Here is a 24,770-nt window from a genome sequence, read left to right on the forward strand (position 1 = left end):
TCCTGTCATTCTGAGCTTCAAACTCATGCTCTGACTGTCATAAGAGAGAGATTAGTTTCTGTCACTTGAGTTTACATAGTGATCTGTAACTAACTGAATGTAACACAGTAGATAAATAAGTAATGCCAATCTTCTCTTGCTTCCCTTCACCTGAACCCTTTCTGAAGTTGGTTTTCCCCTGCTGACAACACTCTTGTGATTTTTCCCTCTTAATTTCATGGCTGTCTGCCTTCTTCCTTTGGCTAGCAATACCTCAGCATTATGTAGAGCAGAATTTGTAGAATTCAAACTGGAGTCACTTCAGTGATTGAAAAGTGGGGCACAGTGCCTGGAAGGGTCTCTGGTATTATAATTATCTATTCTTGTTCCACTGTAAGAAAGACACAATTAAACACCAAGTTAAGTTGTGCTGTAGTCTTCCTAGAAAAGACTGCGAACTGTTCTTTTAAGAAGCCCTCTCATGCAAATTGAATATATAACTTAATTCTGCCTCACTGAATAATGACATTAAAAGAAATGGGCTGCTGCCCATGCTCTTAGTCAGGAGACCCACCTGAAAACCAGATATTACTCCCCTGACATGTGCTACTCTCCAGGCTTTGTGCTACTGTGATGGGATATGTTCAGGTAAATTGGTAACTTGGTTGTTAACATTGAAAATTCCCTTGTGCTGCTTTATTCCCTCCTATTTTTTTCCAGTATTTTGCAGACAAAAGAGCTCAGCCTCTCGTGAAGCTCAGGAATCCTTTTGGTACCTCCTGAACTAGAGGTCAGGCTTGATATTTGCCCAGTGGAACAGGGGGTGGTTTGTGGGTATTTTTTTTTCCCAAACCAGTCAGACCTAAAGTGCTCTTCTGAAATCACTGGCACAAGGCCATGTTTCCATAGCACTCGGACTGGCAGAAGATACCACCATGAATGTTAACATCTCTGTGGCCCAGAGCCTCTTCTGACTGTGGCGTTAGGGAAATTCCAGATACTTAAGCATGGCACAGTTTGTAGGATGAGGACCTGCAGCTACAGCTGATTTGCTGGATGTTAGATTTTTTTAAGTGGCTTTTTAATTCAAAAGAAATGCTTCTCTTCTGCATCATAACTATAGAATCACAGAGGAACACACTGAATGAGAGCAGCAAGAGTTTATACTTGTTCTACTCTTGCAGTCTCGCCTAAACAAAAGCATGATTGTACATGAGCTGCCCATGGAGCTGGCTGAGATTATTCCCGGGAAGAATTTAAAAGAGGTTGTGTTTAATACTCCCAGAAGACTTCCGGTGAGCAGCCTGCCAACTATTGTCTGTCTTGGCTTTTGTCAAGTTTTTTAAACTCTGTATATAGATATTCAGTATAGCTGTTTATTTGTCTGCCTTTCTCTAAAAAGCCATCAGACCTTTGTTTCTGGATTTGTTTTCTTTTAACCATTTACTCTGCAGTACTTAAATGCTGTTGTAATTTCAAGCAATTATTACCTCAGGGTTTTTTGCCAAAAACATTAGATGACATAATTGAGAGCTGCCATCCATCACTTTTGGGCTTTGTTAATGGCTCTTTCCCCTATATTATTTCTGATAATATCACAGAACGGACAGAACTAGGATTTGTTTTAATTGTTGGTGATGCTTAAACAACTGGACAGGAGCGCTCTCACTGCGCCCTGATTTAATTCTGTTAAATTAAGAAAATCTAGTGCAAGTTGTGTAAACCTGTAGTGATTATCTTGTGGAGACTCTGAGATTTTGGAAGGTAGAAACGGCAGTTGTTTCTCTTCCTATCTATGAAATATGTGGCAGAGTGGAGGAGAATTAACACATGCTGTATAAGGACTTTCTTGGATCAGACACTGCAGCCACAAAGAACAAATCCTTAAAAAACTGGGATTTGTTACCTGAAGCTCTGAGTAGTACTTACTTAGAACAGGTTAGACTTATTTCTAGCACAGTTTAAGAGTGGTTGATCCACACTTGAGGCAGAGATTAGATAAGTTTCAGAGTATTTTCTTAATCAGTAGACAATTTTTTTTAAAGGTTGATGAATTAGCTTCCATCCAGTTATAGGTTGATGGGTGGGATTGTTAAATAAATAAAACAGTTAAGTAAACAGTGTGACCATTTTACAAAATCACCCTATTGGAGTTTAGTTTGAAGTATTTTATTGAGGTATGGGAACCACTAGATCACTTGCCTTAAAATGTGCATCTCAGGTTCTCTTACATATTTTAATGAAATCAGAGATATGTAGTAATATTTCCTACATATCTGTTTATTTCTGAGATTCTTTGGAATGGACTTACCATACTGTTTACCATTTAGACTATATTATTTTTATTTATTGCTATTGATTAGACAAACTTCTCATTTGTGGCCCCCTCATTCTTCTTTTGCCACCCAGAATAAGTAGAGGTATTACCTTCAATGGTTCTGAAACAATAGATACGCAATATTGACCAGGGGCCAATCCATTAAGGTATTTTTAACTTGCTGATAAATTCCTGCCTTGGGTCTTCACTTGTAGGTGAATAATCAACTGACCTTTTCCACCTTGAAATGACAAGATTTTTTTTTTTAAAAACATCTTTTTCCATTACAAAATGTTTGAGTAAAATGGTGCCATTTGCAACCTGAGCTCCAGGCCAGAGATGAAGGTGCTCACCACCCAGAATAATTTAAAAACCCAGAACACAACTTTGCAAACAAATATATGTTTAATTGCATTGTATAATGGATTTATAGTTGTTAAATATATTATTTTACTGTATAATTTATCGTTCTTCCAGTTCTTTTAGCAGTTCGTCAAAGTGAGTAATGTACCATTTAGCTTTCTCCTTTACTTGCTTTCTGATTACGTTTCCTCCAAATCCAATGAAGCAGTCCTGGCAAAACAGAAAGAATGGGCATATATGTTATTGCAGTCCCGTGTAGGGAATGGAGCTCCTCAGCAGTTAAGTTTGGATTTTAAAATGATGGTATTTCTCTGACCTCTTCCTCTATTTTACTTTTCATGTTAATTTTTCAAATTTATTAACAAGAACTTAATTGGCATTGAATTTTGGTTACTAGAGTTTCATTCCAATAGCAAAGTTGTGCCTCAGCACCTTGTAACTTCAAGATCGTTCAGATTTGAGAGTTTACTGCAAATCTGATGCAACATTAAACTTTCATATTCAAGAATGAGTTCACAATCAGACGTGCCTGCAGCATCTCACAATTATCCCTGTACCATTTATCTTAACTCTGTTTACCTCATTTGATAGATACCAAAATAACCATTAACCATGTCATCAATCATTAACCACGAACAATCATCATTTCTGCATCTTAGAAAACCATCTGCAGTGAAAGTGCAGCGTTGAAAATTTCCACTGCTGCTTTTTGCCTTCAGGTAGAAAGCATTCGGCAAACACAAAGCCGCTTTGGTGATGCACATATTTAACAGTAGGCAACCTGGCTGACATGACTCACATCAATGTAGCTTTTTGTTCATTATTGTGCATTTCCATGCACCAGGATGTCTGTCCCTCAGCGCTGGCAAACAAGGGATATTTGGGTGCTTTTTGTAGAGAAATATGCTAAGAGGGACACGGAATTAAGATCTCTGTGAAATAACTGCTTATAAAAGCTGTCTTTTTATTAATTTTTAATTATTTCACCCTGTCAGGACTGTTATCTTCAAACCTATCGCCACTGCACAGTGAGGTGAACCCTCTTGCACCAGATCTGTGCCAGACCTTCGCACTAAGCACCATTCGCCAAGGTGCAGAACTGGCAGGGTAAGACCTCCGCGCAGCAGCGAGTACTGTGGGGACCTGGAGGGGAAAGGCAGACATGATAATACCAGCTTGATTTGAGACGGGTCATTAGCCTGTTACATGGCCCTGCTAGACCCTGCCAGATCCTGGCTCAGAGGGTGAAACCGAGATTGTCTGAACTGGAAGAAATCAACCATTGCATGATGCAGCTTTCATAGAGGAAAACTACCCACACAGATCTCCCTCGGGCTGTGGGAAGGGCTGAAGATCTTCCCTGAAGTCCTATAAAAACTTCAAACCACACTTTTTTTTATTCTGCCCCCCCACAAAGGATTTGCTCAAAAGGAATTTAGAATTCCAGTTCTTTAGTACTTACAGCAGGGGGACAGGCTTCCATGTCTGTAGCTCCATCACCAATCATAACTACTTTCTTAAATTGGAACTGTTCCTTCAGATGAGCAATAACCTTTCCTTTCCCCCCCGATTCAGCTGTTGGTTGTGTTTCATCAAATCCTGCATATTCTCCTAGAACACAGTGGAAGGACAAGTTAGACATATAGCATATTTTCTTGTAAGTGAAGGAAGATATATGCCTAACAGCTAATTACATGCAGTCCTGTAAGCTTCACAATATCAGCATCTCAAAGTAATTAGAAGGTAAGTGTAAAAACTGGGATTTTAACCACATTTCGGGGGGGTCTTTTCGAAGAGCTGAAATGCTAGGACTAAAGTAGAAACCCTGTATGAGTAGTGTTACAAATCCATTCCCAGTCACTCTGGTCTGGTCATTTTGGTGTAAACGTTTAAAAAGCAGCATCCAATATAACGTATAAACAGTGTATGAAACACTGAGTAAGAAACAACCCCACTAACTACAGTTCTGCTTGATTACACTAGCTTAAAGTCCAGAACAGCTGTACTAATGTACATCGGTCTTCATACATACCTCAAAGTCATTGGAAGTGAAGTTTGCCTCTGAAAGCAGGTAAGTGTAAGAAACTATTTAAACTTGAAGGAGCAAGAGAAATGTCAGCGACTGTAATACTTTTTACCTTTGGCGCAGCTTGCCATTAAAAAGTAACTACAGCTCTATTTCATGTCTGGAAAATGACCTGAACTCATGTTTTTAGTAAGGTCTTGCAATTCCTACTTGGAGCTAGCTGGATTGTTAACAGGGTCATATAGACTGGACAGTATCTGTAGCCCAATATCTGACAGTCTGAAACAAAAAAGTGGCATTAATTAGCAGATAAAAGAGATATGAAGGCAATCTCACCATTAAAGTAAAACTTCAGCCTGTTGGCAAAGACGTTTGCTGCTGGAATGTTCAGCTGAGAGGCCACGTGCTCCACAATGCTCTGAAATCCCCCCGAGACCAGGAAGACCTGGACCCCTCGCTGGTGAAGCCGGCTCACCAGCTCCCTGGCAAGAAAGAGCAGTCGTCAAACCTGAGTGCCTGGGAGCGTCTAGGGACAGCAAAGTTAAAATACATCTTTCCTAAACGGGGCTGCCTGTGCTTTGTGTTAGTCCAGTTTAGTTTGGATGTGTGCTGCTCTCCAGCTCCACCCACCACAAAGCTTTTCCTTCTTTCCCTTGCAAGTTTGTGCATACACCTTGCTTGAAAAGAGCCAAACAGAACCATCCCATCAAGAGACAAACAGGTATTTAGGTGCTCAGAAACAAGCATTCCCTAGAAATTCACATTAGTTCCCTTGAAACAAATGAGAGAGCAGATGCAGTTCAGATTATTTTTAAGTACAAAACCAGCAACAAAATTAATCTATAATGCAGGAAAAAAAGTAGGGAACATGGGGCAAATAAAGCCACTGCACCAAAATACAAAAGTGGCCTGAAAACCATGCAAACATTTTCGAAGAGTTGGTTCCCCAGATGCTGGATGGCAATACCATCTTTAGAAGAGGGCATAGCTACAGAAAAGGAATCAAGAAAATAGAAGTTCTCAGACCCAGTCAACAGGGCTTGAAGGCAGTAAAAAGTTTCCTGGGATTTGGCTGTGCAGGCAGGAGGATCAGTGTGCAGCAATACTGAACAGTACAAGTGGCAGCAGGAAGAGCAGAAATGCTCAATACTAAGAAGCAAAGTGGAGGCTTAAAGCAGGCAACACAGAAAAGGAGGAAGAAAGGGAAGGAATGAAAAGGAAAATCATGTGATTCCAAACAAGGAAACAATGTTCTCTTTGTAGTTACAGTGAGCTATCCCTTCTGCAGAAAAAGCTGAGCATCTGCTTCATTTCAAGCAGAAAATACAAGCACAATATCATCTAAAAACTGTATGCTAAAAATATTTTACACTTGGTGCTACAGCCAAGTTTTGTAGTAAATAAATTATTTTCAATTGTTTAAAACAATTTGAACAGAAAAAAAACCCCTTTTCTGTTTAAATAGTTAATGTTTTTTCTAAACCTAAAGATTAATGAATATACACATATGTATGTATTTTCCCTTAATCATTTTTAAATGCTTTTTAGGGACTTCAGTGCAGAATGGGTAGCTCTGAGCAATGGATCCCCTAAGCTGAGTCCAGCAGTGTGACTGCACACAGAAGTGTAAGAGAGAGGTAATATAACTGCAGAATAGACCGAGACTGTAGTTCACACTGGGTCTTAAATCTCCCAGTTCCATCACCCATCAAAAACCAGCTGTAAGTGAACAGATTATTTTCCATGCCCATTTAATCCTCGAGCCAGAATGCTCAGCTAAATGCCAGTTAACATGAAGGACTGTTTTCTTTTTACACAGATGCTTTGCCACTTGATATGGAGTCAGGCCATTATAAGCTCCTGATAGAAGCTTTGTACATAAACAACATGGAAATGGAGTAGGAATGCAATCTAAACCAGTCATAGAATGTTGTTGATTTATGCCATATGCAGAACACTTTCATTAAATCATTTGAAATTCTTCTTACCTTATTCCTGGTGTTAGCTGAGGTGGGTTGTCAGATATTAGCTTTTGCACTTGCTCGTAGGAAGGACGTATGAGACCCAATCGTGCCGTTAAAGCTGCTTTGAATGTCACAGTACCACCCATGGCTCTGCGGGTCCTAAATTGTGATCCAAAGAAGACAAATCAGTGACACTTAACAAGTAGAGGCTTTTCGCAAGAACTGTTAAAGAAGAACAGCAAGGAACAAGTTAGGAGTCCATAGGCTCTATGTTATACTGTATCTATGTTGTAAAGGAGAAGATAAGGACACTGCAAAGATTAGTAGCAACCACTGGTAGATCATCTCCACAGATCAGAGCTCCTGTGAGAACCAGCGGGGCAAAGGAAAACTGCTTCATTCTCCCTGCAACTGCATCGGAGCCACTGGGACCCGTTTTCCTACACTGCAGCCCAGGTGCCGTTCTCTGAAAGCAAGAGAACTTCTACAAGTTTCAATAGAAACATCAGTCTCGGAGAAGTGTTAAGATAATTGTCCACTCTCCTCCCTCTTAATCAGGTCTGCTAGTGCTTAGCCAAGTTTAATGGTGGGGGCTGATCTTAGTCTGTCAAAGAAGTTTACATTACAAAATTTGTATCGGGATAGTTTTGTTGAGTGGCTTCATAATTCCAAAAGTTATTTAGTATGCATTAATTCCACTTATTATTCCTAAAATCCTTTTTAAACTGTAAGAATCTCCTATGAAAGAGTTGAATTAATCCCTATTATAAATTCATTGTCACAGATTAACCTTATCTGTGCTTATTTTTTACTACTGTTCCTATTAAATAAACAGCAAATATACATACATCTCTGCAACGGCATCTCCGACTCCACAGAACTTCGCAAGCTCATCGATGCCTTCTTCCCTGATGACCGTACTGTCCACATCAAAGCACACTGCATCAGCGTTGCGGAAGATTTCTTTCATCTCCAGGAGGGACGCCATCCTTTTGGGAACCTTCTTACTGTGAGAGGACACGATAAAGTCATTCTCTGAGTGACAGTGCTGCACTCTGTCTTGAGCCATCAGTGCAACCGGTCTGGTTCTTGTGAGTAGGGCCGAGCAGAGCCTGGTAGCCAGCTTTTATCAAAGAGCAGGAGCGGTGGTGGAGGTCTGGCTCAGCTGCTGATTTGCTCCCTGCTGTTGCTGCCTACTGATGTTCAGCGTACGTTACAGGTGGGCCGTGGAACTTTGGGCAGTTGCTGATTTGCTCCCGGCAGGCTCGGCCCATTGATGTTCACATGGGGGTTCAAGGTTGTAATACTTGGCATTTGCTGAAGCATCAGACTGCCAACTGCTGTCTGGGACTTGCAATTCGCTGTCTCATCTTGCCCTCACTGCTCAAATGGATCCCGATTTCTCATCAGACCCAGTCTAGTGTGTCAAAGTAGTTGCTCCAGGAGACAGTGAAAGACACCCAGCTCTTAAGGATTTGCTGATCACAGCAGACATAACTATCTTGAACATACCAGTGAGTGGTTGTCCCTAAATAATGAAGGTTTAGATCCTTTTCTGTGTCCTGATTAATATAAACTAAATATTCTCGTCATCTATGAATGCATAGAAGATTTGGCCATTAGCATTTGGAATTAGTCTTTTATAAAATCCAGCAAAGTCTTGGGCTTTGAGAACTTCACTCAGCCTGTTAAGATATCACATCATGACACAACTTTTTGCGTAACAATGCCTGACAAAAGTTCATTTTCTTCCCATTTATATATGCCCACTTAAATACGTTGAGCACTTCTGCAGATCAGAAACACAAGGTGTTAATCAAGTATTTTCTAACCTAGTCCAGAAAGGGGATTTGACAAACTGCTCTTCTGGGAAAGGCAGAAACAAGGACTGAACAAGGACAGGTCTCTGCTCTTGGTGCGTCAGAGCTGTTCTGTGCACATACTGTAAAACTCTGGTCTAGCCGTAGAAGCCTCACTAAAGAATTCTTTGCTGCAGACAGCACATGGTTCTTTATATTTTTCTATAAAGAATACAGTCATGTGCCATCAGCATGGCACATAAGAGAAACGTCTCTCATAAAAGAGGCCCTCAGACAGAGACTGCTTCTGAGTTAAGACTCAACAGCAGGTGAACAGGTGACATGTGAATGCCAAGTTTACTTTGCGTTAGCCTTGACTTGACATTGGCTCCACGGCACTGTGTTTGTTTTTTCAGTGGAAGATTTTGATTTTCTGAGCAGGAGGGCTTTGACTTTAGGGTAGGCCTTGACAGCCATTTGCTAGATATATTTGTGCAGTGGAATTAAAAAAAAAAAATACATCCACTAACATTTTTTAAATGGCAGGGTGTTAATTTTCTCCGACCTCCTGGCAATTAGAAAGTCACCAAATATTCAGCCATGGGTTTGGTGCCAATTTTAAAGATTTGCTTTACTGTACAAACTTGTTGCATCACTCTGGTGTGACATTTGCGTCATGGTGTTCCAGCACTGATTCCTTATTATGCAAAGCTGTCACATTGCCTCATGCTAACCTGAGGCTACACTGCAACGTTACCACATTATGATGCAATGTCACCGTGCGGGGACACTGCACTGTGATGTGACTTCTTGGTGGGAGCATTAAATATATTTCTGAATACATGTCTCTGAAATCTTAATCTCTCTGAGAAAAATCTTACCACTAGAAACACACATTGGGAGCAGAAAGGAAGATATATTAACTTTTCATTCCCTCTGGTATCCACATTTCCCACGCTTGTTTCCTTTCTGGATACTCCTTACAATGATGGGACCACTGCTGTGGAGGACTCTGCACTTTGATGGAGAAATGTGTTATAAGCTAGAGGAAAAATTATGGATACTGGTTGTGGAGTGATGGTTGGAATTAACCCTGTCCTATCTTTATTCCATGCAATAACTCTTCCAAGAGTTTCAGGCTGTGGTTTAGGCACCATAGTGCCTAAAAATGGCAAGTTGGAAGGGAAGTATTGTCTTTTAAAAAATGCAGAATGCATCACTAGTTCCTGATCTCTCTTGGCCACTGAACTGCTAAAACATTTCCACTTTCTGCTATAGGTAGGCACTGAGTCCTGGAAAACCCAGACCTAGTTTTGGCTGATGTATTGTTACATGTTGGAGAACTTGTGATGAACTATAAAGTAAGGAAGCTCATACAGGAGCAAAGAGAACCTATGAAGCCAGCTACGGCTATTGCAGGGAGTCCTGCTGGTGGGAAAAGCAAATTTTAGGAGTCGGAGGTGATTTATTTGGCACGAAATAAGGTTCTTCTGCCGTTGTTGGCAGAGATCCATGGGTCACGATCAGCTCTGGAGCCTGGCAAATGCCATTCCAAATGGTAACACGCCAATTTCGGTAACTTGTGAAATTGTTTGCCCAGCCCCAAACATAGATGAGAGCATAAGGCAAGGCTGCTAGCAATTGAGTAATGGGCAACAGGAGTGGGGGGAAATACAAGCAGGAGAGGATGTTCTGCTCCTTCCCTTGTTCTCACAATTTGCACTGGGCCATCCCGCTGTGGCATCCACTGGGACACTGACAAGAATTCACCTCCAGGTAAGTGATCAGAGGAAATAAGGACAGATATGGTGGCTTGTCCACAGGTAGGTGTCACTTGGAACCATGAGCAAAAAGAACTGAAGCTGTGTAAAACCTTTCTACAGACAAATCTCTTAACAGCTCTAGTAAGAGAACAGCAATTTTTTATCCCAGAGTGGTATAGGCTACTACAGTTGGCCAAGATTAATTACTCTGAAATACAAGGCATCTGATTGCTCAGATGCATCAATGAGATGGTAAGAAAAATTAAATTCCCACAAATTAGTTCTGTCTCCATATGGAAAACATGGGTAGAAAACGTCTGATCTTTCTGCCACTGAATTTCTGATAGGTAATCTATTTCCATCCTGTTATTTGCATGCTGAAAAAGCACCCAAGCAGCAAGTACTTCAACAGGTCTGATCATAAAATATTGGGGGGAAAAGCTGAAAAGAAGAAAATGCAGAATGGAAGAAGCAATAGGCAAAGAAGTGACTAGAGAAGACATAAGGAAAGGGTGACAGAGGCAGGGTGGAACTTGAGATAAAGATGGAGAAAAAGGAAATCACAATGGAAAAGTGGAATTCCCATGAGATTTTGCCTCCAGACTATGAAGTACTTTGTTAGGCTGTGTGGAAAAAAACCTGCCGTTTCCACAAGAAATAGTTCCATTTCGTAACACAGAGGGTGGAGTCACAGAAGCAAACCCAGGAATTATGTAAGACCACATGTTGAAGGAAAACAACTGAAATATTTTCTGTTTGCTGACCCTTCAGAGAAGGGCACTTGCCACACTGTAAAAAAACTCAAACATCTGCAGTATCTGCGACATATAACGCAAAAGGAACACGTAAATGGTATTTGGAACTCCAGGTGTTCTGGGGCTGATATATTTGGATGAGATCTTGACGAGACCTCAAAATCCTCATTGTGACTAGACTTCACTTGTTATCATATTTCAGCTATGTTCACATTTATTGCTGTGAAAAAATGAAGACTGAACAAATCTTAATGAAATATTACCTAAAATATCTTTCGAAATGCATCACTTGGGAATATCCTATGGTTTGCAAACAATCTCTGATGGTTTTATTCTGATTCACTTTCCCATTTAACAAGGGGAGAGTGAACACTGTGCTGAAAATTGTGGCTGCACAAGCAGCCCAGTTTTGATCTCACTCTGCCCAGAGTTATTTCCCTGGTATCGGTGAAGTTAATCCCAGTTTGCACTGGTGTGGATGAGAACAGAATCACTCTGAAATACATTCCCGCAGCAGAGTAACATTGCACTGAACATGCAGTGAGAATAACAGAAGTGCAACCACATTAAACTGTTTCTGTTACATTGAAAGGAAACTGCTGCTTAGGGTATGGGATTTGGAGAAAATTGCTCTTGAAACTTTTCTCATGACCTGTTCCCACTACTGCTCAGGAGTGTTTCCATGGTATTAGGTTAAACAAACCACTTTATCCTCATTGTTGCTAGTCCTATGTCTGTAAAGTGGGAATAATATAGTAATATGGCTTTTTTTTTATGTCAAGGTTTAATTCTCAGTATTAGCAATATGTTTTGAAAGCCTTAGAGGAAGGGGGATATATTTAAGCAGATTAGGTATCTTTACACAAATTCTTACTGTGGTTTATATTCCTGCAAGTACCACTCTTTAAAAGTTCAATGCATCCATCTGTAATTGTGAGTTTCTATGGTTTTCGATGTGAGAACAGAAAGATTCAGTCCTTAACCTCATTGAGCTTCGTTCACATTTTCTGGTTTTCTGTTCAGTTTTTAAAGGTAGAGACAGAAGCCTGTGTGCAAGCCAAGAGAGGAGTTGTTTGCAGCCAAACACTAGTATCTGAACAGCAATGCCTAACAGGGAATTTATTTAAGCACCTTTTAAAAAGTAATTGAAAAGCGGTAGAGGGAACCTGATGGATGTTGACATACACCTCCCAACGCTCCAATCCCTTCTTGCCTATCCTGACAATACGATGATGCTTCCCCCCTGCATGATTGCATCATTCATTCATGCTGCTGTTATAAAACAGGCACCGCGCCGTTGCTGCTGCTTGCAGGGCAGCACAGTCACAGCCCCAGCAGAAGATACTCTTCATTTTCTATGCTAGAGAAACATAGTAAGTGTTATGGATCTGCTACACCAAACGCCAACCCCTTCCAAACTGAGAGAAAAAAACGTTCCCAGTGACTTACAGTATTTACTGGCCGTGGCTGCTGCTGCTGCTGCTGCACAAGAAAAGAAGGGATCAGCTGAGACCTTCAGTCACATAAATACAACGGCACGGGCTGATCTGGAAGAAAGCCGCATTTTGTAAATCACTCTTTTATAAACTGCTGAGTAAGCCGGCCTGGGTGTTTTTTTTAAAAGGTTGCACACATGTAACCAGAGAAGTCCAGTTGTTCGCTGACAGGCGTAGGGAAGAGAGGTGTAACCTTGCCTACGTCGGGGGAGGAGCCGCTCGGGCCCAGCTTGGGACGCTCCCAGCTTGGCTAGGCTCGGCTTGGCAGGGAGCAGACCCCGTGCAGGATGATGGGGAACTTGCTGTCCCCTCGGAGAACGAGACGGGTCTGTGCAAACTCACCCCGCTCCGCCAGCGCGGGAGGGCGAGGGGTGAGAGCCGAGGAAAAGCTCTGACAAGCAGCAGTCGGGAGTTTCTCTTGGCGTGAAATCAGAGCCAAGGCAGGGACGTTGTTTTCTTTCACTGCGGATGAGATGAAAGGATTTGCGAGTTAAGATTGCAATGTTGCATTTTGGCTTAAGGTGTTACTCAGTGGATCAGTGTGCGATGTCACACGCACAAAACAAATCAAATCAACATCCATCAAAAGCTTCGAAGGCAAAACTAACATTTCTGCTCATGAGAAGGCTCTGGTTTGTTTCCCCAAACGCAATGTTGTCACAAGCAACGGAAAAACTGTAAAACCTGTGTGTGCCTGTGTTCTGGCACCCGCAGAGGAGCGTCCCTCAGGCGTGACTGTGGCCATTGCTCAGGACACGCCAGGCCGCCAGCCCACATTGTGGCGGTTTGGTTCAAGGTCAAAAAGCCTGATTTAGCTGATTTAGCTTCATTTGCTTGTGATAGGAGTCTTATGACTGCTGCCCGTCTCGAAAGGCTGTTCTGCATCACCGGATACACCAGTCACATTCTATGCATAATCTCTTTTGCCATTCTGGCAGTATTACCACTCAAAATTCAATGCATTAATTAAAATCAATAGCCTTGTGTGCCTCTCCTATTTTCCTTTATGTTTTTTTTTTCAGAAGTTCTCAGTGCACGAGCATCATTAGTAACTTGTGCCAGGAAAAGCTGGTACCAAGCCCCTCTGCTGCAAAACTGGTGACACGGTTCACCGTTCAGCCTGGTCCTGTTTGTTAGTTTTATCATGACAGGACAGTATGTTTTTAAAACGGATTTAGAAATTGTTTCTGTGAATAAGTTTAAACGCAAACAGATCTTGATAAAGATGAAAGAAAGCTGCTTCTACTGAGAATCTCAGAAGGGTTTTTTTTGCCAAGATAAGCAGTGCATGATTTGACTAAGAGAATTGCTGAATATTTCATTAAATATATTCCCTTTATTTGGCTTAGTTTAATAGACATGTTGGTTGTAATTCAGTTAAATGTTTGGATTCTAATCTGGTGTAATTTGTTGTAAATCCATTCATTTCAAAGGACAATTTAGACCTAGTAAGCCTCTGCACTGTATTGTTACTATGTATTAAAAACAAATACACAGAACAAATCAACAACTACAGCTAAGACTGAAAAAATGTAGAAAAGCTTGTCCTGATGTCTGAAAAATGCTGCAAAATGGGGATTTAATGTGAAAATGCTCATGAGAACTGCTATCTACCTCAGGCATGTGGTCCAGGAAAGAAACACAGAGAGTTCTGCCTGGAAACTTCACAAGGATGTTGAGGAATGAAAAGCAAAGCCCACGTGGACGTGTGACTATCGACACAAGCACAGCAGCTGTATGTGAGTACGAGACCCCTTCATTTGTACAAAAAGTGGAGACCACCTACACAAAAGACTAGAACGTCTTTGAAAATTTGCTTTATGTTTCTTACCAAAAAAAAAGGCACCTAAAATGCAAACTAAAATTTGCTTTATTTTCTCCCAGTAATAATTCCCCTCACCTGAAGCTGCTTGGGGAACAGCCACATCACATCACGGGTGTTGAGGACGCATAATTCCTGCCTTTCCACAGAACATCACCTACGAGGGTCACAGAACAGCAGCGAGGAAAACTTAATGAAATAAATCATGCCTGCTGGTATGTATATGGGTTTGACAAGGCTGCCCTCTGCTGAGAACAGGCCAGGATCGAGGCAAAAAAACCCACAGACCAGAGAAGCAAGAGTAGCAAAATATTTGTGTGTGACCTGTTGGCTGCAGAATCCAGGGCAGAGCTGGGGATTCAGGTGTTCCAATTGGGCTTTGCATGTAGGCACCTCAAATATCGGCACTGCAGCCTCTCAGGGCTGGGCTGGCGTGTTTTGGTTTGTTATGTTCTCAGCAGACTGCATCTCAACAAAAGTGAAAATATTAACAGGAGAGTCCCAGGGCCAATTATGAAATGTCAAGTGTAATTTCCTGCATTTTGCAATGTTTAATCTTTATTTCTAATTATGACAGTAACAGAACAGAAAGCCCAGCCATTGTACTAAAGTACTAAAATATTTCACAGGACATATGCACTGCTACGCTAAACAAAAGGGCTCCAAACTTGTGCTGTATTACACTCAAACACTAACTCCATCTAAAACATTTAAAAACCAGAAAGCCAAGCATATTAGCAGCTGTCCCCTCCAGTCCTGCCAAGTCAGATGGACAGGCCGTGCATGGTCATCCTGCACAACGTGGCGTTTTGCCCAGAAACCTGAGATCCTCACCCAAAGCAGCAGAACGGATTCCCAGCAGGTGCCACAGCCAAGTGCCAAAACCGGTGAGTCTGCCCTGACACTCACTGCTTCAGTCAAGCTCCCTCAAAACACCAGTGCAACAGAATTGCACCAAACCGTGGGCTTAGACTGTACTACTGGAAGTGACGTGAAAATACGTTGAGCTCATTGTGTTGCTGCTGGGGAGCTGCCCAAGCCCAGCGTCCAGGGCTGTATCCAGAGCTCCCCGCTGCAAAAAGTGGGATGAAGTGGGGGAAATTTACCCTGCACTGTCCTCACACCTGGTGTATGAGCACTGGGGAAGGCTCTTTTTTCTCTGTACTAATTACTGAGGCCAAATGTCCCTGTTTGCTGGGGGGCAGCACCCTCCGGAGCAGATGGGAACACGGAAAAACACCTGGCCTGGATCTCCCTGGCACCCACGCCTCTGCAGCCCCGGGCCATGATTATTCTGGGGGCAGGTGCCTTCCTTACGAAATACTTGAAATAATGAGAGGGTTGTGTCATGCCTGCTATTGCCCATTGCTCAGAGGTAGCAGATGGGTATTTGGGAGTACAATACAAGCCCCGATGGGGCAATACAGGAGCCAAACCAGGTGCGGTCTGTGCCCGCAGTGCATGCATGGAGCTCTGGCAGGAGCTCTCAAGCTGCTCTTAAGGGAAATGGTCAAAATTCCTCAATTTGCGAGCCCAAAACTGGTATAACACAAGCACTGACCAGCCTCAAGGACTGCGCCCTGTCAGGCCATGTAGGCCAAACTCTTCCCTGTCCATGTTGCCTTCATTTTAACATTATTTCTTTCATGTGAAACCTCAGCATGGCCCTGGGAGAGCTGGTCCCTCCAGCTGTGAGCCCCGCCGGCAGCTTCCATAGCAAGGCAAGATTTGATTAACCTCAACTCTGAATTTTTACCAGGAACCATTTTGATTATTAATCCTGCCTGCTTAACTATTAATTCTACCGATCTAGTGATAAATCGCCGGGTTTAATTATTTATTCTCATGGTTCTGCGAACCTGCTCGGGGGGGCGTGTGTCACATGAGCGGGTGGGATTAATGACCAGGCGACCCTGCCCGTCCAAAGGTCCCGTTCGCACCCGCACCGGCCGCCCAGCCCCGGCTCGGGGCCGCGCTCCCCGGCATCTACCGCGCCCCAACGGCGCCTCCGCGGCGGGCGGGAGCGGGCCGGCGGAGTGACAGGCGTTGCAGCCAATAGGAACGCGGCAGAGGCGGCCACGGGCCAATGGGCGCGCACGCACCTCGGAGTGTTCTAGAAAGGGGAGGGGCCGGGAGGTGCGGCCCGCGGTGTCCCCGCCCCTCGGCTCGGCCTGGCCCAGCGCGGAGCGGAGCGGCGGCCATGGCGGTGAAGGCGCTCAACCCCAAAGCGGAGGTGGCCCGTGCCCAGGCCGCGCTGGCCGTGAACATCAGTGCGGCCCGCGGGCTCCAGGATGTGCTGCGGACCAACCTGGGCCCTAAGGGCACCATGAAGATGTGAGGGAACCCCCCCGCATCTCCCGGCGGGGGTTTGGGGCGGGGGGTGCGCGCGGGCGGCCTTCGCGACCTGAGGGGAAAGCGCGAGGAGGAAGGCGGGGGGCGCCCCGGGGAGGCCGTTCTGCCGGCGCCGTGCGGCGGGAACAAAGGCGGAGGCCGGCGGGCCGGGTGGGGCTGAATGAATGGAGGGGAAGCGCACGTGTGTCGGGCCGACGGGGCCGCTCGCCCGCCCTGTGGGCCCCGCTCACTCACCCGAATTGTGTCGCCCGCAGGCTGGTGTCGGGGGCCGGAGACATCAAGCTGACCAAAGATGGCAACGTGCTGCTGCAGGAAATGGTGAGCGGCTGCCGGCACCCACCGCGGGGTGGGGAGGAACCGTGGGGGGAATCTGGGAGGCAGGAGCGTCTTCGGGTGCCTGTGGCTCAGGGGACCGTGTCCCCGCCGCCCCCCACCCGCAGTTCTGTGGGATGTAGCCCTGTGCCTTGAGGGCACATGCCCCTTGGGAGAAAGGTAAATAAGTGCAGCTTGATAGATGTTAAAATGTGAACTGTTGAAATAATGGTATGGGCACTTCTGTTGCCTTTTGCTTTGCTTACAGAAGGTGCGGTTCTGCTGTGCTTGAGCAGGCAGAGGACAGCAGATTTTTGTGGGTGCGTGGCTTGGAAAGTGTTTGAATCTGGGTGATGGATGCAGCTCCTAATGCTTTTCTGCCTGGGGATGTATCACAGTTTTGCCCTCACAGGGTGATGGTTCCAGGAGGGCTGGTGTTGCCCCTTGTGGAGTGTTATGCTCCACTAGTTGGCTGTTGTAACTCAGCATGAAGTATTTAAGTTAGTATATGCAGTGATCTGGCAGACAGGAAAAAAAAAATAGTTAGGTAAGTTCTCTCACACTAGAGGCAGTGCTTTGAAGAAAATAACAATAAAAAGCTCAACAACAGTAAAAATGGTCCCATTTTATTTTATCTCGCTCTCGTTCAGTTACCAAGCACCAGTCTCTTCAAATGTACATACTGTTCTGTAGGTTTGTAGGCTTCAGCCTATGTTAAAATACTCCTCACACAGCCATTGGAGTTGCTACGTGATGTGTGTGTTCCTTAATTAAAAACTGACTTCTGTAAGTAAAATAAAGTCGTATGTGGTGGTTGTGATGTTTGCCCAGACAGCCATGATGGGCTGGAACACCACATGTATAACTTACCAGAGGAACTGGCAAGAAACAAACTAACCGAATGATCTTTAGTTTCATAAGAATGAGTAAAATAAACTGGCAAAGGAGTAGCAAACCAGCTAGGGTTTGTATAGAGCTGATCATGCAGAGATTCCTAAATTAGCTCTGAATGTGCTGGTTTTGGTGACAGCAATAGTCTGGTTGTGATGGTGCATCCTTTGCCTAAAGGAGAATGGGCTCTGTCAAGCTCATGGTGAGTCGAGGACTGGTTTGGCTTTTAGTACTCAACATTTTTGTGTATAGATGCACAGTCTGAGGGGGGAAATAGTGTTACATGGATTGATTAATTCAACTTATTGTCAAAGTGGTTATTATTGTTAATTGGTGTTATTTTTTTTGAAACCTGATTAATTGATGTGAATCCTTAAAACATCAGCTAGTCCTTAAATATTTTGTTTAGCTGATTTCAGATTGCTTGCTTCCTGTACCAGTGCAGTAGGACTTACTGCTCAGCTTCTTGTTTTTGTGTAGCAAATACAACACCCCACAGCCTCCTTGATAGCAAAAGTAGCAACAGCGCAAGACGACATCACTGGAGATGGTACCACTTCAAATGTCTTGATTATTGGAGAACTCCTAAAGCAGGCAGATCTCTATATTTCTGAGGTATGTGTGCAGTATTTCTTTTGTAGGTAGACAAATAAAAAGTTTCATCTGAGACCATTCAACTTTTGTGTTTAATGCTGAGTACTCAAAAGTCAAACAGGAAAATTAATATTTTTGCTTAAAATGAGTGCGTTACAGAAATTGTAACGTGGGGAAAAGCTGGAGAGGAGGACTTAATATTGTTCAAAATCAAAACCACTTATTGCAGGTATTCTAGCTTTTAATAAGGTTTTGGCTGAATATCTGCTTTAACTTTTGTGTGAGGAGTGAAAATGCTTCTTTTACTTGTATGTTAACAAGAGATCCTGCCTGAAATTGGGTATTTTGGATGGTATAAGTTAGAGAATAGGCATTCGTATTGCACAGTGAACACCCAAGTGTGCTTTGTAGTTCCCTTGGTTTTAATTCTGTGCTAAAATAATCTGTGCTTTTCCTCTGCATTGGAAGGATTTGTGTTCCTTTTACATGTATTCAGAAGAACAGTACATTTGTACATTTTCTTGTCTTTGTAGTCTGCATGTTCCCTATGTTTTCACAGGTTCCACTTGTGATGAAGTACCATCTTCTATTGTTTAATGATGTCCCTTCTTTTCTTGCATTAGGGTTTGCACCCTAGAATAGTAGCAGAAGGATTTGAGATTGCAAAGGAAAAAGCACTTGAAGTTTTGGAGCAGGTCAAAGTCACCAAGGAAATGGAAAGGGAGACCCTTATAGATGTTGCCAGAACATCCCTCCGTACCAAAGTTCATTCTGAGCTTGCTGACATCCTGACTGAGGTAGGTGTATGTAGCTTTTCTGCCTTGTTTTGTGTGAAGAGGTCCAGGTTTTAAACTGCTGTGATTGTCCTTCCATCCTGCACTCAAGTGATAGATGTGAACCTGCACTTTAGAAGACTGATCGCCCTTTGGGGGATTTTTATGTTTCCCTTCTCCTCTGTTTCAGGCTGTAGTAGATTCTGTTCTGACAGTCAGAAAACCAAATGAGCCTATTGACCTCCACATGGTAGAGATCATGGAGATGAAGCACAAATCAGAAACTGACACAGCGTAAGTAATGAGTATCTTTGACTTTCACTTTACTGGTGTCCTGACATCTGAGTAGCATGGGGGTTTTTGTCTTCTTTTTAGAACTTGAATATCTTAAAGCTGCCACTGGAAAAGTCATTGGGAAGGAGGTGACAGAAAAGCTGCAATGTGTATTTCTGCCTATCTAGACAGCAGAAGTTCCTCAGTCACTGAACTTGATTCTCCGAAAAGAGATTTTTAAATAGCAAAATGTGACGCTGGCTTAGACTATCACATAACAATGTTGAATATATAGGTTTTTTCTTAGTAATAATATCTGCTCAGTTATGCTTTAGGGTTGTATCTGTTCATTACAAGCACAAAACAGCACTTGATAAATGGAAACTGGATTGTAGTCATCTAGCTGGATATTCCCTAGGCTCCTCAGTGGCATGGACGAATTCTGCACTAGCTTTCCGTGGTAGCTAATGCAGTCAGACACTATGCCAGAATAAATGCCTTTTTCACACTGATTGGCATGCTTGTTGTATGAGAATGGGCATGCCCTTGGAAGTGGGATACATGATCGTTGTTGACTCCCAACACAAACACACAGGCACATCGTGTTTGACCATTTACACTGTCAATTCTCTGAACAGTCTGCACTTTGTTGAAGTCTGTGTCTTCTGTATGTGTATGTTGGTGCACAAACTGCTTTTCAATCTTTCAGGCTGATTAGGGGGCTGGTTTTGGATCATGGTGCTCGTCATCCTGACATGAAGAAAAGAGTGGAGGATGCCTATGTTCTTACTTGCAATGTATCTCTGGAATATGAGAAAACGTAAGTAACGCAGCAGGAAGATGAGGAGCAGAAAATGCTCCTGTCTTAAAATACTGTTCTATGAGTAAGGTGTGCTTAAATAAGAAGCAAAAGGACTGCACAGACTCTTCTGAGTGAGGTAAGTAGTGTAGAAGGAGGAATGGAAGAGGTGATGCTCCTGCAGTCCTTTTTTGGAAGAGGGGAAGCTGGTGGCTGAGAAAAGATCTTTAAAAGGCAGAGCTTTGTAGTGGTTATTATGCCCCTTCTTGGGCATAGTTTTACATTCTAGAGTGAACATCTAAATATATTTCAGAGTTTGCTCAGTTTAAAATGGAAAACTCTGAACTAGAGAGTAGAAACAGCTGTATGTCACATGCTGGTTTTGGAGGGAATTTCTTGTTTGGTTTGTTTTGTTGTGTTTTTTTTTTTTAATGTAGGTGATAGGGTCATTTTGTTATGCTTATTTCTACAGCACAGAGGGTGGTTGTCTTACTGCTTTTTTGTTCTGTTTATTTTTCTCAGAGAGGTGAGCTCTGGATTCTTCTACAAAAGTGCTGAAGAGAGAGAGAAACTAGTGAAAGCAGAAAGAAAGTTCATTGAAGACAGAGTGAAGAAAATCATAGAATTGAAAAGGAAAGTCTGTGGCGATTCAGATAAAGGATTTGTTGTGATCAACCAGAAGGTGAGATGAAGGGTAAAACCATCTAGAAAAATTAAATTTGAAATGCTGGCTTCCTTGGCAAACACTGTGCTGTTTGACTCATTTTGTACAGCTCTTCAAACAGAAATAGCTAAACCTAGTCAGATGTGCTTTGGGATATAGGCAAACAGTTCCTACTTGAGACCTTGTTTGACTTCTGAGGGAGGACTTACTAGTGTCAGACTGAGAAAGGGTGCGTTTAGCTTTTTCTTTGTCCTGATGGTCACTTTCTTTGTTTCTATTCTAGGGAATTGACCCATTTTCCTTGGATGCACTTGCAAAAGAAGGAATAGTTGCTTTGCGGAGAGCTAAAAGGAGGAACATGGAAAGGTCAGTTCCTGGAGAGAGGAGGGGCTAGAATAATTTGCGTTTTCAAACTTCAACAGTGAGTCACGTCTGGCTTGAATCCACCTTCAGAAACTTGCACTAACAAGTCTACTTTAATCTGTCCACCTCTTAATGGGTGTAACTCAGGGTAGTTTGTACAAACTGTAGAAATGTCAGTTCAGCACATGGTGTGATGTAGGAATTGGAGCTATCAATATGCTTCAAATGTAGACACCCATAGAGGAGTCTTAATTCTACAAACTTTTGTGAAGAGCTCATTCACAAACAAAAACAAACTGTTCCAGGCTGAGGAAGTGTGGTGGTCTGCATGCTGAAATAGTGCTGTTAGGTTAGGGACTTCAGATTTTATTTCATATAAGGCAAGCGCTAAGCTGTCCGCGTTCTCTTTCAGACTGACCCTTGCATGTGGTGGTACTGCCATGAACTCTGTGGAGGATCTCACTCCCGACTGTCTGGGACATGCGGGGCTTGTCTACGAGTATACGCTGGTACGTACGACTGAGCTTTCAGCTCCAGGCAGGTTAAATACACCTCTGCGATCTCACGTGCTGCCAGCTTTGCTTTTGTCTTGCTATGTCTACTCAGTGAGTTTTCTGAAGTGTTTTTTAAGAGCTACACTGAAGCATGAATAAAGGCTGATGGTATTTCACATTCAAGTGTCTGCTTGTATGTGAACCTTACCTGGATATTTGCTCTCATCATAGTGTTTTCCTGTTGTTATTTCCATCTTAACCTCTGTAAAATTGAGAAAACTGAAATAAGGTGGTTCTGCTTCTCGGTGCTTCTTGAAGTGCTCTTAGTGCAGAACTCAGTCTGGAAGCATCTGTTCAGTTTTTTTCAGTATGTGTATACATGGATTAAGCAAATGCATGATATGAATACGTGTCTCTGTTTTACAGGGTGAAGAGAAATACACTTTTATTGAGAAATGTGACAACCCCCGCTCGGTTACCTTGTTGATCAGGGGACCAAACAAGCATACGCTCACACAGATCAAGGATGCAGTAAGAGATGGTCTACGTGCCGTTAAAAACGCTATTGAGGATGGTAAGTCTCTGCTCGGTTGAGCAATGTTAATGATCTTTTGTTGAAATTCACCTCAAATTTAGTGAATTTTCTGTTGACTTGTTTGGTATCCAATGCAGTCAAACACCAAGCTGAGTGTATTTCAATGAGAAGTGCTTTTAGTTACTGTCCTTATACCTTGTATTTGACAAGCAGTTAATAATCTGTTTAAGTACTTATATGACGATGCAAGCTGTCTTCTTAAGGATGAGGGAAGAGATCAAACTACACTAAAAATATCTGTTTAAATGGGGATGGATGCTTATTGTGAAGTCTGAATATCGCATTTTCCCTTGCAGGGTGTGTGGTCCCAGGAGCAGGTGCACTAGAAGTGGCAGTAGCCAATGCTCTTGTGAAGCATAAACCAAATGTAAAAGGGAGAGCCCAGCTTGGGGTTCAAGCTTTTGCTGATGCTCTGCTAATCATTCCTAAGGTACGAGGAACTCCTGAATAAACTGGCTTTAAAACACGTAATGATCCATCACTTTTTCTGGTGGAGGTCTCTTAGTTAACAACACAAAATAATGTCTGTTCTCTCAAAGGTTCTCGCTCAGAACTCTGGTTACGATCCCCAGGAGACACTAGTGAAGGTGCAGACAGAGCATGCAGAATCAGGACAACTCACTGGGGTCGATTTGAACACTGGTAAGAACTTTCTAAAATAATGGGGTGATGCTCTAGTAAAAAAACTGTCCTGACTAGGCGCCATTAAGAATAAAATTACTCTGAATGCAGAAAGCTGTACCTCGTTTCATTAACTCTGTGCAGAATGCAGTGGCAGGCGCTGCTGCAGTCGGTGTTCACGTGCCTTAAGATTTCAGTGCGTTCTCTTGAGGTTCTCTGTGAGATGAAGCACATGGGAACACTTTTTTACATAGCAAGTAATAGCAGATGTGAAGCAGCGGAAAGTCTCGCTTGGAATTACATGTACTGGTGATTTAAGCTGTTTTGCATCTTTTGTAGGTGAGCCAATGGTAGCTGCAGCAGCTGGGATCTGGGATAATTATAACGTCAAAAAGCAACTGCTTCATTCATGGTAAATGTTCTAGTATTTTCACTTTAAATAGCAGCAGGTGTTTGGTTCAAATTGAGAGAAAAATATGGAATTGAGGGATTGTGTGTAGGGGAAACTGTCTTGAAAAGCAGAAATGAAGCTGGGTTGTCTTTGAACGATGTCAAAATGGATATTCTAACAATATTTATTGAATATTTCTAGCACGGTGATCGCTAGCAACATTCTCTTAGTGGATGAAATTATGCGAGCTGGAATGTCGTCCCTTAAAGGCTGAGTTGGATCTGCTGTTGTCACGGTGGTCAGCGCTGGTAGCGCCCCATGGAATGTCCGAGAAATCCACCCCCAGGTGCACTTTTCTCAGCCGTGGTGGGTTCTCCCAGCACGGGAAGTTACTCTGCTGTAACAAGCAGCCCCTCTTTGGTAGATGTGGCCACTCAAAATTTTAGCAACTATTCAAATATTTGGCTCTAAAATTGTTATTTATTTTTTGTTTCACTGAAGTGTACCACTGAAGTTGCTTTCCTTTTTACTCAATAAACTGTTATGTTCTGTGCTTCACTTCTGTCAGTTATTTAAAACTTCACCTTCCTTGTGCCAAGCTCTTGAACATTCTGCTCACAGTGTCTGTGAGCTGTGCAGGGCAACACACCTTGATTTGCGGTTTCTGGCTCCCAGCTCTGGGGGCTGGACCCCATTATCCATTTTGATACTTGCTGTGGCTCAGTTCTCATAACCCACTGGCAGATTTTCAAGTGTTTCTGCTGCTTTCAAGTATTTATGAACAAGTAGTGATATGCCCCTTTTGCTGTGAAATTTTGCACACTTCAAGGGTGGTGGTGGTTTTGGTGGCCTCAGTAGCCTCTTTATAACCATTTTGGTTCTAAAAGACGTTTGAGATCATTGAGTCCAAGTGTTAACCCAACCCTGGCACTAAACCGTGTCCCTAAGAATCTCATTTACACATCTTTCAAACGCCTCCAGGGATGGTGACTCCATCACTGCCCTGGGCAGCCTGTTCCAATGCACAACAGCCCTTTCCATTAAGAAATTGTTCCCAAGATCCAATCTCAACCTCCCTCCCCTGGCGCAACTTGAGGCAGTTTTCTGTCCCATCGCTTGTTACTTGGGAGCAGAGCCCAACACCCTCCATGCTCCAACCTCTTTCCAGGCAGTTGCAGAGTGACCAGGTCCTCCCCTCAGCCTCCTGTTCTCCAGGCTGAAACCCCCATGTGCGGAGGCAAAACGCTTTTCAACCTTTACGTGCAATTCCCGTGTTACAGAATCATCGCTTTTCTTAAAAAAAAAAAAAAAAAAATAGAATAAAGAAGCCTCCTTTAAGTAGCGCCCCGGAGGAGGCGGGTCTG

General features: G+C 43.0%; 2 protein-coding genes and 1 long non-coding RNA gene across 5 annotated transcripts; 2 read left to right on the forward strand and 1 right to left on the reverse strand.

Moving 5' to 3' along the window:
• Positions 1 to 2,682: 2,682 nt before the first annotated feature.
• PSPH (phosphoserine phosphatase) lies at positions 2,683 to 16,934 on the reverse strand. 3 transcript variants are annotated; one of them, XM_082068476.1, is made up of 8 exons: positions 16,871 to 16,934; positions 14,363 to 14,441; positions 12,416 to 12,513; positions 7,498 to 7,656; positions 6,674 to 6,808; positions 5,022 to 5,167; positions 4,122 to 4,270; positions 2,683 to 2,869 (listed from the first exon to the last, which is right to left on the reverse strand). In XM_082068476.1, exons 4-8 carry the CDS (start codon positions 7,635 to 7,637, stop codon positions 2,759 to 2,761), a joined length of 681 nt encoding a protein of 226 aa, XP_081924602.1. In that variant the 5' UTR covers positions 7,638 to 7,656; positions 12,416 to 12,513; positions 14,363 to 14,441; positions 16,871 to 16,934; the 3' UTR covers positions 2,683 to 2,758. The 3 variants fall into 3 exon arrangements, with proteins under 3 accessions (XP_081924602.1, XP_081924601.1, XP_081924600.1); XM_082068475.1 differs by lacking the exons at positions 14,363 to 14,441; positions 16,871 to 16,934 and having other exon boundaries at positions 12,416 to 12,654; XM_082068474.1 differs by lacking the exons at positions 12,416 to 12,513; positions 14,363 to 14,441; positions 16,871 to 16,934 and having other exon boundaries at positions 7,498 to 8,420.
• Positions 4,292 to 7,608, forward strand: LOC309447646. Its single transcript, XR_014185645.1, has 3 exons — positions 4,292 to 4,730; positions 6,234 to 6,322; positions 7,485 to 7,608. It is a non-coding gene; the product is annotated as an uncharacterized lncRNA (long non-coding RNA).
• CCT6A (chaperonin containing TCP1 subunit 6A) lies at positions 16,445 to 23,964 on the forward strand. Its single transcript, XM_082068471.1, has 14 exons — positions 16,445 to 16,618; positions 16,891 to 16,954; positions 18,320 to 18,454; positions 19,057 to 19,230; positions 19,397 to 19,500; positions 20,189 to 20,299; positions 20,801 to 20,960; positions 21,226 to 21,308; positions 21,718 to 21,814; positions 22,226 to 22,373; positions 22,691 to 22,824; positions 22,934 to 23,036; positions 23,355 to 23,427; positions 23,608 to 23,964. The coding sequence occupies exons 1-14, from the start codon at positions 16,485 to 16,487 to the stop codon at positions 23,678 to 23,680; spliced, it is 1,593 nt and encodes a 530-aa protein (XP_081924597.1). The 5' UTR covers positions 16,445 to 16,484; the 3' UTR covers positions 23,681 to 23,964.
• Positions 23,965 to 24,770: the final 806 nt, after the last annotated feature.

Source organism: Streptopelia decaocto (genome assembly GCF_964273445.1).
Source record: "Streptopelia decaocto genome assembly, chromosome: 18".
NCBI classification, from domain to species: Eukaryota; Metazoa; Chordata; class Aves; order Columbiformes; family Columbidae; genus Streptopelia; species Streptopelia decaocto.